The following is an 18,951-nucleotide window of genomic DNA, read 5'->3' as shown; positions in this document are numbered from 1 at the left end:
TGTATGCTGCTACCATAGGTGAGCACACACAGAATCACACGGAAAAAAAAACGCTGACTAAGTGACTTAGGGTTTTTTCATTTTGGTCTTCGTTTCCTCCCTTCCAAACCTCTAAGCTCTCTCCTTCTCAGTCGCCGAAACCAGAGGCTCTGTGTGCGCCATCGCCAAACCGCTCTGAGCCATCATCTCTCTGAGCCAAACCTACCTTTCTCTCATCCTTCCTCTCTCTCATCCTCTCTGACAGAAGCTCTGTCTGCGCCAACAATCCTCTATGCGCAAAATCCCTCTCAGGCAATCCTCTCTGTCATCCAGCGCCCTCTCAGCCTCCGCTTCTCTCAGAACCGCCACCTCTCTCAGTCGCCACCATCTCTCTCAGTCGCCGCCACCTCTCTCAGTCGTCGCCATCACAGGTCAGATTTTGTTTTCGTTTTTTCCTTTTTTTTTTCCTTTTCCCCTTTGAATCTGTGGCTCACTCCAAATGTTATATTCTTCACAGATTCAGCACAGCAGTTCGCAGCCATCTCTTCATTTTATTTACCTCTCTTTCTCTCTATCAGGTATGATTCAACTCTTCAATTTATTTAATATCTGATTGTTATTGTTTGCTGGGTTGTGGTTTGGTTTTTTGTGGCTGCTGTTCTATTTTTGTGGCTGCTGTTCTATTTCAAATTGGATTATTAATGTAATAATTTTACCAAGGACTTGTAAATTTCCATTCTTGCTGATAAGAAACCTCAGTGCCCTTCCTTCAAGAATTGGGTAAATTTCCATTTTTGCCGACAAGAAACCTCAGTGCTCTACTCTATAAATGAATAAAACCCGATGGTTTAAACTACAGCACATTGAGTTTTATACATAATAATATGGCTTGGTTTTTTTTCTCTTTTTTCTCTCTGTTTTAGGTATCAAGTTTTAATGGCTTGTTTAAACTTGTAACTCATAACTTAGAAACTAAGGCATTGCTAAGACATGTTATTAGTACTTACAATGCTTATATGAATCTGAAATTTACTTGCTCAATTTGTTTGCGAGATTGAATCTGAAATTGTTAATATTTCTGAAATTGTTAATATTTTATTGGTTGTAATATGGCATTACCATGTGAATCTGAAATTGTTATTAGTACTTACAATGCTTTACTACAATTCATTGATTTAGGAAATTGAATTGGCAGCAGTTGGTGCAGATCAGCAAAAGATTTCTGGAGCAGTTTGCAGCTTTTCTGCCACTCTCTGAGGTATTCTTCATTTCTCTCTCTGTCTCTCTCTCAGATTTTGATGTTTTGCAGAAATTCTGTATATTTTTTAGTTGTTTTTTGTGGATAAATGTCCTCTGTTATTAATAAGAATTCTGCAGAAATTCTGCTAACATTTGCCTTAGTTTGTGTTAAATACATGCTATATATGGTGGTAAAAAAAAAATTGCATGATAATGTTTAATTGGATTGTATAATGTGTTTTGTTTCTTTTAGTTGGATTATAAAATGTTTAAGTTTCTTTTATTTATTTATTTTTAAATTGAGGTGTTGTTTATCATGTTGAAGTTGGTTTTTTTTTTGTTTGTTTTTGGTTTCTTAAAGAATTCATGGATGAGTTGAACTTGAACCCATTTGGAGAGGTGCATGGCACTACTAATAGTTTGATTGAATTTGGGTTGTAATTTATTTTGGAATTTATTTTGCTAAAGTTTGATTGAATTTGGGTTGTAATTTATATGTTGTTGAAGTTGGATTGTATTTTTATTGAAGTTGGATTCATTTTGATGTGTTGAAAGCTTGATGGAAGCTCAAATTTTGGGTATTTTAGTATATAAATGCATTTTGGGCAGATCTGGAAAAAATGTAAAAAATAAAATTTTGGGCCCAGCAAAAACCGGAACCGCAAGAACCGAACCGGAACCGGACAGGTCCGGGTTGGTTCGGATTTTTGTTTGGATTTTTGGCAGAACCGGTCCAAACCGAACCGGTCTGCAATTTCAGTTCAGGTTCCATATTTTAGAGAAAACCGGTCCAAACCGGACCGTGCCCACGCCTAGTAAACCCTAAACATTTCTCATTCTCTCCCTCCGTCTCGCTATTTCACAGACCGAATTCGACGAGAGCTCCATCGCTTCCAATTCCTCTTCAGTTTTAAGGTTCAAATCTCTCTCTCTCTCGCTCTCTTTCTCTCTGTTATAGATTTCAAGTAAATTATGCTGTGTTATTTTTATTTGATTCAGCTCACTAGCCTGCAATGTCTGTGTCTCGTTTTGAAAATTTAAACATTTTTCTGGTTATTTCTTCGATTTAAGGGAATTCATGAACTGGGTTTGTTTTTTTCAGAGAGTCATTCTGATTAGGTAGAGGTTTTAGTTGCTGGGTTGTTAGCTCAGTTAACAGCATATAAGCAGAAATTAGTATTAGCTCTGACAATCTTGTTACTTGGATTTGTTTTTAGATTTTGGAATATGAGTCAGCTTCAAGCTTCAATTTTTTCTCATATTATTACATGCAAGTAGATATTTTTTTTGTGTGGGTAATATGAATATCATTGAGCTATGTATCTGTTCCATAACTTGACTAGAATTTGGAGTTACGCTGAGAAATATGATACAGAACTAATAACCATTTAAAATTATGTGTGTGCTAGTCTGATTGCATAGATTAAGGCTAAGTCTGATTGTACAGTTTAGGGCTAAGTCTAATTTGACCGGATTCTAAGTCTGATTATATGTTGGATGTGAGACTCTCAGGAAGGTCCCCAAGGCCAGGGTTAAGTGGTAAGCTGTTGTTCATATTAGAGTTTGAGCGAGATGAAGGCGGTTGTGGGGATGGTAGTTTCCAATAAGATGCAGAAGTCGGTGGTGGTGGCGGTGGACAGGCTGTTCCATCACAAGCTTTACAACCGGTATGTGAAGAGGACCTCCAAGTTCATGGCCCATGACGAGCAGAATCTGTGCAACATTGGAGACCGAGTATATCTCTTTCTCTTTCTTTCTCTTTCTCCTCTTTATTTATTTGATTACTTTTAATTGTGTTTTAAGCAAATCATTTCATCAGGTGCGGTTGGACCCATCGAGGCCTTTGAGCAAGCGTAAGCATTGGGTTGTGGCTGAAATCCTCACCAAAGCACGCATCTATCAGCCTCCTCTACCATCTGATTCATTTTCAGCTTCACCTCATTCTACTTCTTAAGGTTTTGCTTTCATTCCAACTACTGTTATATTCTACTCTTTCAACAATGACATAAGCTATTTTTTTCTAAGAAAAAAATAATAATCCTAGTTTAATAGTTTTTGAGATTTATAAGTCATATAATATAACAATTGCAATACTCATTTTCTAAATCCTAATAAGTAAGGCAACCAAATGATGTTTTGGCTGGAAACCTAGAATCCTAAAGGATGTAATTCTTTTTAAAACGTTGTAAAAGCCATAATAGGTCTTGGTGCGATAGTTTAGTACACAGCATCACAGGTTTTCTAAGAAGTTGGTTCAAATGTCCTATGGTCATGTATGTTTTTCTGCTTGTCTTTGCATTTTTTTTAAAATAAATTCTTGTGTGTTTCTAGTCATTTGCAATGACAAGACTCCTAAATGTTGTAAGTTTTCGAGTCTAACAACGGTAATAAACTGTGGTCAGTTAATTTGGCAGAATTTGTAACTGGACATGGCATTGGCATGCATAGTCACAATCGTATGCGAGACTAAAATGAAAATTTTCAGCATGTAGAATTGTGATTTCAATTTCATTCTTTTTGGCAGGTGAAGCTTTTTGAAAGGCATCCGAGAGAGTGACTAGACGTTAGATTTAGCCACAGAAAAGTTTCCGTTTCTTGAATATTTTTCTTGTATGGTTGAATGTTTCTCTTATAATCTAAAGCCTAAAATAGGAGTGATTTGTACCTCTACAATTCTTTAGAATGTGTAGTGCAATTGAACGTGCATGAAAATGTTGTTGCAAAGTTTTCATATATGCGATTTAAGCTTAAAGTGATTGGAAAGTATAAATCTTTCTGAAACTAGATGCCTTGGATACCCAAAATGTTTTACATAGTTACATATTCATGTTCCATGACAATTGTATATAAATGCACCAATACTCTAACGAAAGAAAAAAAGTTTGTTTTGGTCCCGGTGCTGTATAGCAAAGTATGACAAAGATCATTGGAGTGAAAATTTCATGCACGCCTGTATTCATCTCCGCAGTCACCAATCACTTTAAGAAGATTCTTCCCTTTCTTTGTGACTTCTTGTATACTGCTTATATCATCCTCATCAAGAGTAAGTGAAAACACAGCATTGGAGTCTTGGATGTGTTCTGACAACCCAAGTCTAACACCTATCATCGATCCTGCCACAGCTTGCTGCAATTTTTACAAGATGAACAAAACCGAAATACGCATATTATGACTTAATTGATGTAAATAAGTTTCTGAGGTTAAAAAATCCTATAACTTCCGACATAATAGTTGAACTTGCTCTACCTGATCTAATATGTATTTCACGGCAACATTGGGGATTGTGGCTCCATGTTTTGAAGCAATTCCTTTGAGTGTCTGAAGCAGAGCTTGAAAGAGACTCCATCCTCCCCAGGCATCGACCATCTGCCACACATTACAAATCTAGTAAGATGGATTCGAAACAGATAAGTATTGTAACTTCTATGTTTTCAAAAATGAGTCCTGGTAGTAACAACTCTGTGTTATGCCATGCATTCCATCTCCCGACTAGCATCATTCTAATTGTTCCCTCAAATCATGCAAAGTGTGAAAGCAATATCCACCCAATTTTTTGCTGGATTTTGTATCTAAAACTGACTTGGAGGCAACTTGGGGTACATCTTGACGACCGCATTAACTAACTAATTTGTCAGTGCAATCAATGTGTTCAAGACGACGTACCCGTTTGTACTTCTGGAGGGAGGGAGTATTTAGTGGAGGCCCAGCAAAGGGAATGTTTAAGTTGGTATCAAGGAACTTTTCAGATAATAGGCCACCCATTACTGTTCCATACCTGCAACAGAAAGCTTTATGATCAAAAGGAATACAAGAGAATGCTTGAAAGTCTACAGCAGCTATTAAACGTACAAACAACAAAATTGATTATTCCTTCAAAGGATCACTATTTGTTTTGGGATAAGTACAATTCCTTAGCACCAGGGTTAAGGAGATGATTCTGATAGAAATGTTCCCAGCTAAGATAAGAGCTGATGTCGAGAGCATGTTGACAGAGTGGTGGATGATTGACCATTTATATTCGTCCTGTGCATTGTGCATTTGTGTGTGTGAGTGTGTGCACCTGTATGAGAGAGAGAGAGAGAGAGAGAGAGAGAGAGAGAGAGAGAGAGAGAGAGAGAGAGAGACGTTATGAGTTTGACTCCTGTAAGCTGACAAAGCTCTGCCATTTTCTGTTGAGGACGCATATCAACAATTGAATGTTGGACCTGATTACATCGTAATATGGACGTGATAATAAAGCATAAGGAGATGCAAATCATATCTATATGAAAAAATTCAAATAAATACAGTGTATGAAGTATATACCTGATTGCTGACAACAGGAATCTCATTTTCCAGGATTATCTGTAGTCTCTCTGTGTCGAAGTTTGTCAAGGCAACGGTCTTAATTTTACCTGCAAACCAGTAGCTGAAGTAATGCAATCAAACCTTGAAATGTGGGCCAAGATTTTCATTTTAAATTACTAGGGTCATACACTTACCTTCTTCTTTCAAATCTGTAAGGTGTTTTAGTGCGTCAAGGTAACCGGTATTTGCATAATCCCACCTATCTCAAGTAGAAAGAGAAATTTAGCCTCACAAGCCATTCACAATATTTGAGTTTTAGCTGTATTCAAGTAAGTGTAATTCAATTTAGAAATGCATAACATTGAACATAAACTACGGTGGTAAAGAGTGTAGTTGAAAGCATAGGCAATGCATTAGATGGTAGCAGGTGAGATAAATCTGGGAATGAATTAGTGGAGCAACTAGTCAAACAATGTGCACGATGTGATGGTCAATTCAAATGGAGTTTCCTTGTTAAGCAAATGACAATTTACATAAAATTGAAAGCTAATGCAGTGGTCATTGCACTCCAGGTCTCAGGAAACTATTGAAGTTAAACTGGGTTAATTTGATATAATTAAATTTTTTTTAAAAGTGAAACTTAGTAGATAAGGTTTGCCAACGATTAAATGCAAAAATCGAAGACATGGTTCCAGCAAGATATTTCAATATCTGGTTAGTGCACAACTAACAAATCTGATATTGGAAAAAATGTTCCTTCTTCACCTATGTCAAGCATAACTAACGAAAACTCACTGCCATTGCAATGAGGGATATACCTGACAAATGGAAATGGAGCAACATTTCTTTCCATTCAGAAACAAATGAAGTAAGCTGATTTGAGTCAATTTGGGAAAAACACAACTAATTTGGAATAATCAAAACTTGCTCAAGTTTAAAACTTTGGTTCCAATTGGAGCACGACCCTTTTACAGGTTCAAATTTGAATATCAACACATAATGATACTTTAACAACAAATGGAAAATCCAATTGACGAAAGGTTTGCGACAACATCTTGCATTGAGAAAAAGAATTCATACCAATGAAACTGAAGCATGTCCAAGGAAGCCACATCCATTCTCTTCCGTGAAACATTTATACTGTCCCTTACATAACTACTTGTCATCTTAACAGGTGGTGGCACCCATTTTGTAAGACTGCAGCACACAATATAGCAGGGAAAACAAATTGTAAAACTCTCCAATTCTACACTCTCACTCAGATATAACATAGTAAGTGAAACGTTAATCAGTCTCTAATGCATGTAAGCAAAGATGCGAAAATGATTGCTCTATGCAATATCTGAAGACTCCTAACAATAGCCGGCCAGTAATTTACAACCTATTAAGTGGAAGCAACTCACCCTCTGACCTTCTCCAAGAACTCTGGTGGACGCTCCTGACGAACTCGATTGATAAAGATGCCATATAGATCTTCAGCTGGTCCATCTAGAAATTGCAGAAAGCCAAACTATAAACTCCAGGATTATACTCACAATTGTTCCTTTTTTTTATTTAAGGAGGTATTAACTGCCAGGGATAGATTCAGAACGAAAGGACTACAAAAAAAAAAATGATAAACTTGTTTGCCACCATCAAACAGATAGAAAAATGCTCTGTAACTGCGCAATTGAGGTCCAAACTGACAAGAAAAAGTTTCAATAACTCTAAATGAAGGGAGAACCTCACTACCATTTATGTCACCATCATAAAATTATCTCAGCAAAAGTGTAATATATAAGTCCAAATGTGACAGACAGAAATGGGAAGATGACAACTTAAATCAAGATGGATATGCAAGCAGCGCACACACACTATAAGTTATTGATAATTGAGTGCTATACATATATCTGCCATATCAAAGGTCGTGAGTCCAGCATCAGCATATTTAAGCATAGCATCAACTGCATTGACTCTATCAATTTGACCCCAGCCACCGCTCGTCTGCCACATCCCATTCACTACCCGGGATATGTCTAATGAATCCTTGCCATTCTTAACCACAGCCCGTCGGTTGTCTTCAGTTAAAACAGCCTGAACCGGCCTCCAACTGAGTTTTTGAATTCCTTTGGTCCTTGTTTTCTTGATGGAACTAAAGGTGAATTTGCTTAAAGAATTATGGTGCAACAACTCTGCCATTCCAATTTCCAAATGGGAAAGCCTAACTATGTAAACAAAACAAACACAGTTTTTCTTCTTCTACATAAATTTTATACAACCAAAGTATTATCTTATCAGCTTTCATATGTAGTGTAGCTCTCCACCATTGATTTCATTTTTGCACACAAGCATAACCCTCTTTGTTGTAAATACACACATCATCTAAGGGCAATACTGTTAACCACACGTGTATGACTAATGCAGCGCTACTTTAACAACCTGTCAGATATATTTCAAGACCATCCAATCAAAAACACCCACGTAAGCACATAAGACCTGAGCGTAAAATGTAGACAATTTGGGGGCTTGATTGACATTATATGACTTACAGTGGTCGGCCATGTCGAAGGTGGAGAGGCCAGCATCAGCGTAGCGGAGCATGGCCTCGGCGGCGTCGTCCCTGTCGATTCTGCCCCAACCACCGCTCGTCTGCCACATTCCGTTCAGGACTCGGCATATGTCCAGGGAATCGTTCCCGTTCCTCACTGTGACTCGCTGGGTCTCGCCGGTGACCTGAGTTGCCTCGGCGCACCTGACCGAGTTCGCTAGGAGCCTGCGCCGAGTTGAAGTCGTGGCCTTGGTGGATTTGAACGACGTCGGATTGAGTAGGACGCTGTGTAAGTGTAAAGTTGCCATTTTAGTATAACGCTAGGAAGGAAGAAAAACAATGGGGCAGAAGAACTGAAGAGGATAAGGCCTCCGACGCCGTGGATGTACGTGCTGCTGTGTGTGTCTATTTTGTAACGTTGAATTGACGGTTTTACCCTGTAATTTTTGGTCCGTCCATACAGACAATCCTAGGATAATTTTGAAGGCAAAAGAATTGCACACACCATCCACCCCAATCTATGTCAAAACTTTTGTCCCTGTTATTAACTACTTCCGTTATTAGTTTCTAGTTTTTAGTTTTCATTTAATTAAAAAAAAGAATTGAGAACATAAATCTTGTTTGGTAATCAATTTTAATTTTTATTTCAAAACTAAAAATGAAAAACAATTTAAAAGTTCTTTGGTAACTGTTTTCAGTTTTATGGGAAACTTGAAAATGAAATCCTTTTTGAGTCAAATTGTGAAAGTGAAGTCATAAAATGAAAGTGCATGCTACAAAGACTCTGTAGTTTTTTTTGTGAATTATTTTGGAGTTAGGATGATTTTGGATCTAGAGGTCTCGAGGCTCGAACTGGATCTTCAGTCAAATGCAAGAGTTGAGCGGTCAAGTCCAACTCAAGAGGTCCCAAATACCGAGTTGTAGTTTTTTTTGTGAATTATTTTGGAGTTAGGATGATTTTGGATCTAGAGGTCTCGAGGCTCGAACTGGATCTTCAGTCAAATGCAAGAGTTGAGCGGTCAAGTCCAACTCAAGAGGTCCCAAATACCGAGTTTTGGTAACTGAAGTGCAATGCATGTGTTTATGTGGTGATATAAATTGGTGAATAAGAAAGGAGGAAAAAACCCCTAAAAACACTTTTAAGTTGTTTTCATAAATAAGAGTGATTTTGAAACCTAGTTTTAATTATTTTTTTAAACAAAAATGAAATATGTTTTTAGTTAAAAAAACGAAATAGTTATAAAATAGGACTTTCAATTTTTATTAAGTCACATTAACGAATTCAATTTTTAATCAATTGAAAAAATTGAACGTATCATGCAACGCTACAATGCTTTTTCATGCGCAATGTCCTCTATTTACCGTTCAGCTACCATAGCCCCAATTCTCAAACCACTCAACACGATTTGGGGGAAGATTTGACATCTCATTTGGGGGGAATGAAAGAACGAAAGAATCAGACATTTTCTTGATGTTTTTGAGATGTTTCCAAGAGAGTAATTATCGATGCAAAAAATAAAATAAGGGCAAGACTCTTCTCTATTTTATAAACAGAAGAGTACACTGCACTGCACTTCCTTCTTGGGTTCTCTCTCTTTCTCTCTCTAAAGAGTAATAAAGACAGAAACTAATCTGAGCCAATTATAGCTGAGACCTGAAATGTCAAAATGGTCGTACGACCAGGTCAATTTGACATCTCATTTAGTTGGGGGGGGGGGGGGGGGGGGGGGGGGTATGAAAGAAAGAGAAAGAAAAGGAAGGGGGCAAAGGAGGAAAGTGGTGAGCAACGAGTACAAAGACAGCAGCAGAGTTTCGTTTATTACTTTTATTCTAAGAAAGCAAACATCCTTATGAAGCTCTCACTCTTGGAGGAGATTTGACTGCAGACAAGCTCTCTCTACTTCACTTCTCTGCCTTCGACCCTGAAAATCCTCCGCTCCATCTGTACCAATGTGTTTGAGAGAAGCAAGTACTTAGAAAAATAAGAAAGAAATTACTTATCTATGTGAATATCGAAAAGAAGAACAATTCATGACAGAACCATTTTGACTTAAATCTAGCAAAGGAATTGTTGAACGTGCATTGCTCATAAACTATACCTCAGTATGGTATATAACCAATTAATCCAGAAACAAAACGAGGCCAGTAGCAAAACTGAATCGAAAAGTCTTTAACCCAGGGAATCAAAGAATCACTAAAAAATTTAACCAGAGATATAAGGGGTGCTGGGAGAAACAGGAAGCCCTTAAGTTATACTACAGATCAGTGGCGGAGGGAGAAAACTGGCCGAAGGGAGGAAAGAGGGAGCAATTGTTTTCAACGGGGGCACTATACTACTAAACCTAAGAACATTTGCACAATTCTGTATAAACTTGATTAGAAATTTGTGCGGACCACCTTGGGTCAGAAGGGGCACGTGTCCCCCCTGGGCCTAAGGTAGCTCCACCCTTGCTACAGAAGACCTTGTATTAGTAACATCATATATTAGGATATACAATATTGCTTAACAAAATTTTAACAGAATATCCTTTCCTTAGCATGGCCATATCATTTCATTCTCTTTGCCAAGTGATATTTCCTAAGGCTCTTTTTCATAAATCTTGAAACTAGATAAAATTCATATCTTAAATGATATAAATAAATTTTTAGACTAATCATGAAAAGTACCAATATTTAAAAGTGAATAATGGAAATCATTCCAGAACTGTGCTGATGGTTCTTTAGGAAATAGGAATATTTTACAGGCTTGTTTTGGAGAGGCAGAACCTGCAACTCACCCTTGATTGACATTTGTTCTCTTACCAGGTGTTCTAGCGAGGAAATTTCTTCTTTTTTGTTTTCTTCTTTGAAATAGAGCTCGTTAAAACTATATCATAGACAAAATAAAGGGAGCTTTTGTGGATTCACCACCTGTAAAACAAAACAACTAATGCACCTATTGCAAACCTTCAGTTTCACAAATCAAAGCTTCACACTCTTCCTCTCAAAAGGACAATCAATACAATCAAAGAAGAAAATCATTTATTCTCAAGAACAAGAGCACGAAGAATATGCAAATTTCTTGCCAAGTAAAGATATAGTCAATGGGGAGATGGCAAAATCATCGTTGTGGAGTACCTGAACAAAGGAGTCCAGCTTGTTTAGGGTATGAGCAAATTCATTCTTTATCCAACCTAGGGCTCGGAGGAAACTGAAACAAAACATTTATTTCAGCATAAAAAAAGGGGTCAATATCTTGCTTATGTATATAGAAAACAGGCTTAGCATAGACAAAAAAACCTATGACAACAATAATTTTTTCTTCATAAGTGATAAAGGAACCTTTCTATTTTCATCATATAGATAAAAGCCAGTAGTTCCTTCAATTTCCAGAATAAAGGTAGACAATAAAAGGAAAGTTAATAAACAAACGAGGACATGTAACTGCCAATATCAGTTGCACCTAACATGAAAATGTCCACAATATGAGATGTGTACCAAAATTTTGAAGATGACAATTGAGTTTTGACTTGAATATTGCACACAGAATAGACAGCTGGAAAGGATTGATCTTAGATAAAATTCAAAAATTATGTGAAATGTGCAATACTTAGATTGACTTGTAGAAAAAATAATCAACATGAGTTAGTATTAAACATGCAAGAGCATCTGTATCATTCAGATGAATAACTAGGAACAAAAAATTCAATATAAAATATCATCCAAGTTGACAAACTTTCCCAGAATTAATCTGAGGGACTCTGCAGGACATTGTGAAGAAGATACTAGTCCAAGCAGCTAATAAACTGGCACCTGACATTTATCTGATGAACAGGAGAGAAGAAAAATTTTAGAGCTCGTGACCCATTTGGATGGAGTGATTCCAAGTCTAGGGATTTAGATAACATTATAAGATAATAAAAAAATTATTTCAACTATTACAGTCCATGTATGCCAAAATTTGAATAAGAAAAGAAAGCAAAGAAATAAATTTCAAATGATCCCTAGCATATAGTTATTTCAAATCCATTTGCACTACATCTAGTTATTTCAAACACATTCCATTCTAATGTTTTCTAGTTTTTGTTGCAAAGTGAGTCTTGTTGTCAAATCCAAATCCTTTCTTTCAATTTACTCCACCCAAATGGAGCCTTTAAATCATGTGAACATCAGACCTCAGGGTTCAATTGAATGTTTCATATCAGATTGCAGATATGAAGCACTGTGTATATCTTGAAGGGGACTGATATACAGAGAGCTTCAGTTGAGGGTGTCCCTCAAATAAGCTTATTTGAGGGATCCCTCAACTAAAGCTCTCTGTATATATATATAAGTTGTACAACATGCAATAATAGTAGTATGTAGATTTCACATTACAAATAGATGAAAGAGAGAATGCTAACTTTCGCTTGTGCATCAGTTCGCAAGCCTGAATGAGATCAGCACATGCACTTCCCACAAGTTCCGCACCAATGCTGCAAGAAGAGATTAAAAAGAAAAGATTCAATTTATTGGATTGGAAAGATTAACCTTCAAACTTCCAGAACTGAAAATACAAAATTCAAACTGCAGTCTGTGCTGCCATTCATTCACCACAAAAAGATATCATTTTATTACAATACTAATTACCAGAATATCAGTTGAACAGCTGATACTTTAAATAATACGTTCATAATAACTAAAGAAATGACATCCAAACTAAGTATTCATAAATTTCGTGCAACGACCATAATTACTTAAAAAAGAAAAAACAACATTAAGAATTGCAGTATTCATCTCTCAAAAGGTCAACTATACATTATGAAATCAAAACGATCTATGGTACATATTTGCATATACCCTAGATCTTGACCTGAATATGCGCTTGGAACTCAGAGCATTTATGGAGCATGAAAACTTCTAGATGATAACCATGTTTGTATCTGGCATGTGTTGGGCACAACACTTGGATGACGCACGTCAAACATGTGTCCGCATAAAATAATATACTACTTCTTCCCAGATTAGATGACTTTCTAAGTGAAAAAAATTTATTTACAAATAAGTCCATGTCCTAAATTTTTTAGATTTGTTGTCATTGTGCCGTTATCTTGTCATAACCCATCCTATGTCTGTACCCATACTACGTAGGTGCATGCATGTCTATCAGTGTGCGTGTTAGAGAGGGAGAGAGGGTTATTGCCCATTAAGTGTATTCATGATTATTGGTATCACTAAAATTTCTGGTGTCGGAACATGGAGATTTCCAACATAAATTGGACAGCACATCGTCTCCATGACACCGATGCATATGTAGTGTGCATAGTTAAAGGGGTTTCCAAATTTTTGGGTATGAGGGGCACTTCAAAGTTATCAAGGAGTTGAAATTATTACCAGTTCTTCAGGTGATGTGCAGATCCTGTGCAATATATACTTAATTTTATGACATGTTCATTAAAGAGATAAATAAAAGCATATAAAAGTAACAATGCAAAACATTCTGCCTGGTGGTGACAATCATGTCTGAAGAACAGACATTTAAGAGAAATATCCCCTTGTTTCCAAAAAAAAAAGAAGAGAAATATCCCTTGGTCATAATCATGTCATGTTGCATCCAGAACAGCAACGAAAACACTAAATACTCAACTTCCACATTAGGTAATTCACTATGCAGATGTGATAGAAAATCTAGATGGAACCATGTACCCTAGCAATTTTAGGATTTATATGGTAATGATGCTATTGAAATGATAAAACGGAAGCTAAAAAAATGAAATCACAAAAAGATATTTATTAGTTCATAAATTTGTTTTTGTACAATTTCATTTTGCAGAGAACATATTTATGTGCAGATGCTTGTAAGTCATATGTGTGTGTGTAAAAGATCAGACATGCAGGAGAGCAAACTCATCAGAATGTGTGTCTGTGTGTGTCTAAGATCAAACATGCAAACTCATTCAAATGTTTATCAAGTAGTTAAGACAATTTCAATGGTAATCCAAAATGACCAAATGACATTACAATGAGCTTTTCTCCTCTATACTGTAAGCCAGTGTAGCCAATTTGGAAAAATCAACATCAGGTAAATCACTGCAAATACAGTACCAAGAATGAGAGATGATTCACTGAAGCCATGAAACTAGCTACCATAACTGAAACTTCATTTAATTCTGTTGGGGATACAGGGGTACCTGAGGCTTGTCAATTCTGATAAAAGTCTTTCAACATCAAGCAAATATATATTGATCAGCCGCACAGCACAATCAGGATCTTCATCACTCTTCAAGGTCTGAATCCGTGAAAACTGATTATTCACGATACCCTGCAGGAAATGAGATTAACCCACAGTAGAAAACCAAATAAGCACTCTCCAAACATTACCGAACCTAGTAAATCGGCTGCATCTCATACAAATACAAATTAACTTGAATTAAGCACACTGTGACATTCAATGTATCTATTGAAACCCCACAACCAGAATATCTATGGAACATTTATATGTGGAAAGACTTCCCAAAATAACTTGCACACGCTCAGAAGATAGACAACAACAATGGCATTCCTTTATCAGCCAGAAACACCAAAATTCATTTACAACACAATAAATACCACAATGCAGGAAGCAAAGTAGAACTAAAAGGACTCTTGGCAAGCAAGATATCATGGAACAAAATGAGAAAACACTTGATCAGGAATCTGTCACCTCATTAAAGAGTGACTGCACATATCCTCTGAGAAGTCCTTTCAGAATTGGTAAAGCCATTTCAGATATGAAACAGTAAAAAAACCTAATTGACTGAAACAAGAGAGAGAGAGAGAGAGAGAGAGAGAGAGAGAGAGTTTTTAACCGATGGAGAGATGGGTCATGCTTCAGTGGGTGGTTTATAGGAATGAGTCCCAGATAAAAACAAAGTGCACCAGACTGGAGTGAGTTTAGCATGGTGTCTTATGGATTTCACACATATAATGAATGAATTAACATTTATGCCACTGTCACAGGCAAATGCCAAAACAAATACTTTTCTTGTTTGTTTCTGAATTATCTATAGCAATATCACATTTCATATTTAATCAGTTGTGTGATTAAGAAAAGGTTATATATGATATTTTATATAGTCAATAAAGATGCAACACTTTAAAAATAAAATCTAATCAAAACTAAAACATTAAATTTTCTAAAGCAACAGCCAGTATCATCAAGTTTAGTTTTTCATTATCAGAAAACTCTAAAAATGCTCTATGGTAGATATCAATTCCCTTTTCCAGATAGAAACAATGTAATCAATTAACAAAATGGAATCATCAGTGCCCTAACTAGGAAAATCCAAAACGAAAAAAGAAACTCAGGTGCCTAACCCAGATCTGTTCCATTGCATGCAGTATGCAATTACTGCAATAGGCTTATTAAAAGTTTCTTATGGACAACTTCAGGGAAATATATAAATAAATAAAAAGTATTGAAAAGAAATTCCTGTTGTTAATCAATAATTCTTTTCAAATATGGTAATTGCTAATCTTTGGTAACTGATAATAATACTTATATGGTCTCAAGTAGACCCCTATCAGTATGTTTTGAATGGTAGCAGCTGTGTTCCTTCAATCTCCATGCCACATGGCAGAACAGTGAGAATCACACGACAAATTTTCTTATTTGGAAATATAATAGGAGATGTTGAGCTGGATATGCTATCTTTGTAGTATTCTATATATGCTGCAGCATTAATTATATTCACCAATGCCTCATTAACCAATACTTGGTATAATGTCAAGTTTAATTATAGGTGTTGAACAAGAATGGACTGCACACTTCTTAAGTTCAGCAACTCATGCTCATTTCTAACAACGCATCAGCTTGGAATAGATTTCTAACTAGCATTTGATTGTGGGTTGAAAAGATAAGATCCAAGTTGCACGTCAATATGGGAGATGGAAGGAACTAAGACAATGCTGAGTCTGGCTTTATAAGTACATCATTTTTGCCCTTATTCTACAAAATCTAATTGCTTTATAAGTACGGTGTTGACATCATAATCACAGCCACTAAACTCAATTTCTTCATGCAGACACTGTCCCTTTGCTCCATGTTCTATTCAGGATCCAAATCCAGATAATTCTGTCACAAACGGTATAAACTATATATGTTCTTCAGAATGCAAAACATTGTGAAAAGTAACAATATTCTGGAATCTGTTGCAATCACAAGGAACACATACCTTAAGCAGACAAATTCAGATAGAAATAAATAATGACAACCATTTCCTTGCACACATGAATGTTATATTATTATATCATTCTCATTACTAGAGAAGAAACGGAAATGTCTCAACCCATTAAGGAATCAGATTCCTCTCACCATCCCTCATAAATTTCAATTCCAAGATATTCCTGCATTATCTTTCTTGTTAACTTACCAGTACGTTACTTTTCAGTCATTCTAGGTTAGCAATAACTTGCTTCTTCAGAGTTGCTATCAATTAGGAAAGTTTCATAATTTAATAATCTACTTATATGCACCATCCCCAGCTCATCACCATAATGAATATATGCTATCATGCCTTTGCAAATAAATGCATTGAGCTATATGAAGTGCCTGCACCAAGTCATACGATTTAAATAGTCAGATCAAAATTATGATCTGACGACCTAAAATCACATTGCACGTAAAACACTAAATAGTGATGTAATAAAAGAGAATGTAGGCAAAAGCCTCTAGCTTGATTCAACTAGTGATTGAAATGAGAAATACAACAAGCTTCAAACTACTGAAGTTGAATGTTCTGTTACCCTAAACCAAAACGTTTGTCTACTGTCATAAATAGTATCAAAGGAATCCAATGAAGGAAAATAGCTATGTCAGAAACAAAACAAACTTTAAAGGTTTCCAAAAGAAAAACATCAATCATAATGCACCCAACCCTTTAGGCTATAGCTTCAAACTAATGGATGTTCCATCATAAATTTTGTCAAACTCATTCTTGTCTCAGTTTAATAAAGTAGCTACCAGAAACTATTTCCATATTTGAATAGGAATTTAGGAATATATAAGGAAGTGTTTTAAAAGATTACTTAAATTCTATAACCAGTTCTGCAACTTAAACATCTTTTTCAATGGTGAGATTTCACTAATTCATAAACAAGATTACGGTGTTCTAGTAAAAAGTTTTAAGTTTTTTCATATCCTTTTCTCTTACAACTCTTTTGTTGTTCTCATGATTTATCTTCTATATTTCTTTATTGAGTTTTTAGCTTAATGCCCATCCATAAATCTTACAAACTGCAGTTCTAGCGACCAATGTTTAGTGTAGGAAAACCCCAGCATTCAACTATAAGGGTTGGTCTTGCATCAATCCAAGGGATAATATAAAACAAACTTCATGGAAGTGAAACTATGCAATCATCTTGAGACAGAATACATATGGAATACATGCATGAAGCCATAAAATAGAAAACATGAAATTACCTAACACTGCGTTTACTGCACTATAAACCAATCAATTACGCAGTCATGGTCATTGAATCAGATAAGTTTTAGCTGTGAAATTCTTCTTTCAACCTATTACAAGTGCTAGCATCCACATGTTTGATGATATCTATGAAATAATATCCAATGAACTACCAAATACTTTCACAAAACTTGAATTGAATGCAAGATGGAAATTAATTTTCATAAACTTTCTGCCCAACTTTTTTTTTTTTTTTTTACCAAAGGCTATAACCCTGGAAAAATGAGCTACATGTTACAGGAAAAAAGGGCTTCAGGCATGCTCTTAAATATCAAATCTAAGACTAATATCATGTAGTACCTACGTGAGAGTCAATTTTCTTCTCAGTTGGGAAATTTCATTCTTAGCCCATAGAGGGCCCTACAAGCAACTGAAAGATCAAACATAAAAGCAGAACAAATATAGAATTAAATGTGTACATAAAGTGGGCACAAATAAAGGATTAAAAAAAAAAAAAAAAAAAAACAAGCGCACACAAACACCTAAGGAAATTTTGGCATACATAAAAGTAAGAAAATGGAACAAAAATAGCATATTTGTTTTAGTATTTGTTTTCTTTGAACTACCATTAGTCTATAGCTTGGCTCCAAACACTAGCATATGACTAGTATATTTTAGTCAGGATACATTGTCACTCATCTAAAAAGGAACTATATTGTTACCAGAATTATCAAGTTAAAATGAATAGTACAAAGAAATGAAAATCAATACAAGTGTCAAGATCAAAAGAGAAATATGAAGAAAAAAAAAATTTATTTGTTGGGGGATGGATGAGTACAAGTTTCAATGACACGGCCAATTTAGATCAAAAGTCTATTGGATTGTGAGGGTTCAGCTAAATCTTGCAAATTAACCACATAATTCTAATATACACTGTCGTTTTGTTGAATGATATAATTTCTTTACCTAAAACAAAAACCCCAAATCTGCAATCTAATTGAGATCCGTAATTCGGCATAATGACTCTTTCAGTTAACAGTCATAGAAAACAACAAAATAACCATTTATAAATTGTATGCATGTTATTTGAATATCTTTAAGAGGAAACACAATTTAAAATTTAGAAATGAGGGACGATTATAAGAGCAGACTCCATAAATACTTATCTCTGATACTCATCAAATACAGACAATATAGTCATGACATGGGGTTCCTCATATGACCATCAAAAGAAAAATTAATTGAATTCATCAACAGATGAAGGTCATAATTACCTGCTTGTTCTTGTTTACATTTTACCAGCAGAAAACGGCCAGCCTCTGAGAATCAGCATCCTTCTCATTGCTGCAAAAGGCAATAAAGGAAAGTCACGAACCCTTATCCAAGTATGAGAAGATGTTATTATGAACACAAATCTCATTTTGGGTAGCCAGAGTTACAAGTAAAATGTCAATTAAGAGAATAGATTTGAGCATTTACATATTATCAAGTGACTGCTCTCACAGCATAGTCTGGTCC

General features: G+C 35.7%; 3 protein-coding genes across 12 annotated transcripts; 1 reads left to right on the top strand and 2 right to left on the bottom strand.

The window, feature by feature from the left end:
* The first annotated feature begins 77 nt into the window (after positions 1-77).
* On the top strand, positions 78-3,988 carry LOC110771574 (uncharacterized). Of its 10 annotated transcripts, none has more exons than XM_021976002.2 (7): positions 80-410; positions 497-557; positions 1,159-1,237; positions 2,084-2,133; positions 2,731-2,952; positions 3,038-3,173; positions 3,743-3,988. In XM_021976002.2, the coding sequence occupies exons 5-6, from the start codon at positions 2,791-2,793 to the stop codon at positions 3,170-3,172; spliced, it is 297 nt and encodes a 98-aa protein (XP_021831694.2). In that variant the 5' UTR covers positions 80-410; positions 497-557; positions 1,159-1,237; positions 2,084-2,133; positions 2,731-2,790; the 3' UTR covers position 3,173; positions 3,743-3,988. The 10 variants fall into 10 exon arrangements, with proteins under 10 accessions (XP_088111828.1, XP_088111830.1, XP_088111829.1 ...); XM_021975936.2 differs by having other exon boundaries at positions 2,723-2,952; XM_021976458.2 differs by lacking the exon at positions 2,084-2,133 and having other exon boundaries at positions 1,178-1,237.
* Positions 3,989-3,990: 2 nt separating this feature from the next.
* Positions 3,991-8,529, bottom strand: LOC110771421 (NAD(P)-linked oxidoreductase superfamily protein). The gene is made up of 9 exons (XM_021975753.2): positions 8,034-8,529; positions 6,909-6,993; positions 6,586-6,702; positions 5,700-5,764; positions 5,524-5,612; positions 5,344-5,423; positions 4,882-4,993; positions 4,465-4,584; positions 3,991-4,344 (listed from the first exon to the last, which is right to left on the bottom strand). The coding sequence occupies exons 1-9, from the start codon at positions 8,338-8,340 to the stop codon at positions 4,159-4,161; spliced, it is 1,161 nt and encodes a 386-aa protein (XP_021831445.2). The 5' UTR covers positions 8,341-8,529; the 3' UTR covers positions 3,991-4,158.
* Positions 8,530-9,472: 943 nt separating this feature from the next.
* LOC110772905 (histidine-containing phosphotransfer protein 1-like) lies at positions 9,473-18,722 on the bottom strand (the record flags this gene model as incomplete). Its single annotated transcript, XM_088254677.1, has 6 exons — positions 9,473-9,974; positions 11,150-11,222; positions 12,415-12,486; positions 14,012-14,080; positions 14,182-14,312; positions 18,708-18,722. Coding segments are annotated over 6 exons (405 nt in total), but the record flags the coding sequence as incomplete, so codon positions are not given.
* Positions 18,723-18,951: the final 229 nt, after the last annotated feature.

The sequence above is a fragment of the Prunus avium genome, chromosome 6 (genome assembly GCF_965620075.1).
Source record: "Prunus avium chromosome 6, drPruAviu1.hap1.1, whole genome shotgun sequence".
Lineage (NCBI taxonomy): Eukaryota > Viridiplantae > Streptophyta > Magnoliopsida > Rosales > Rosaceae > Prunus > Prunus avium.
The sequence above is the reverse complement of the archived record's forward strand: the minus strand, read 5'-3'. Positions and strand labels throughout refer to the sequence as shown.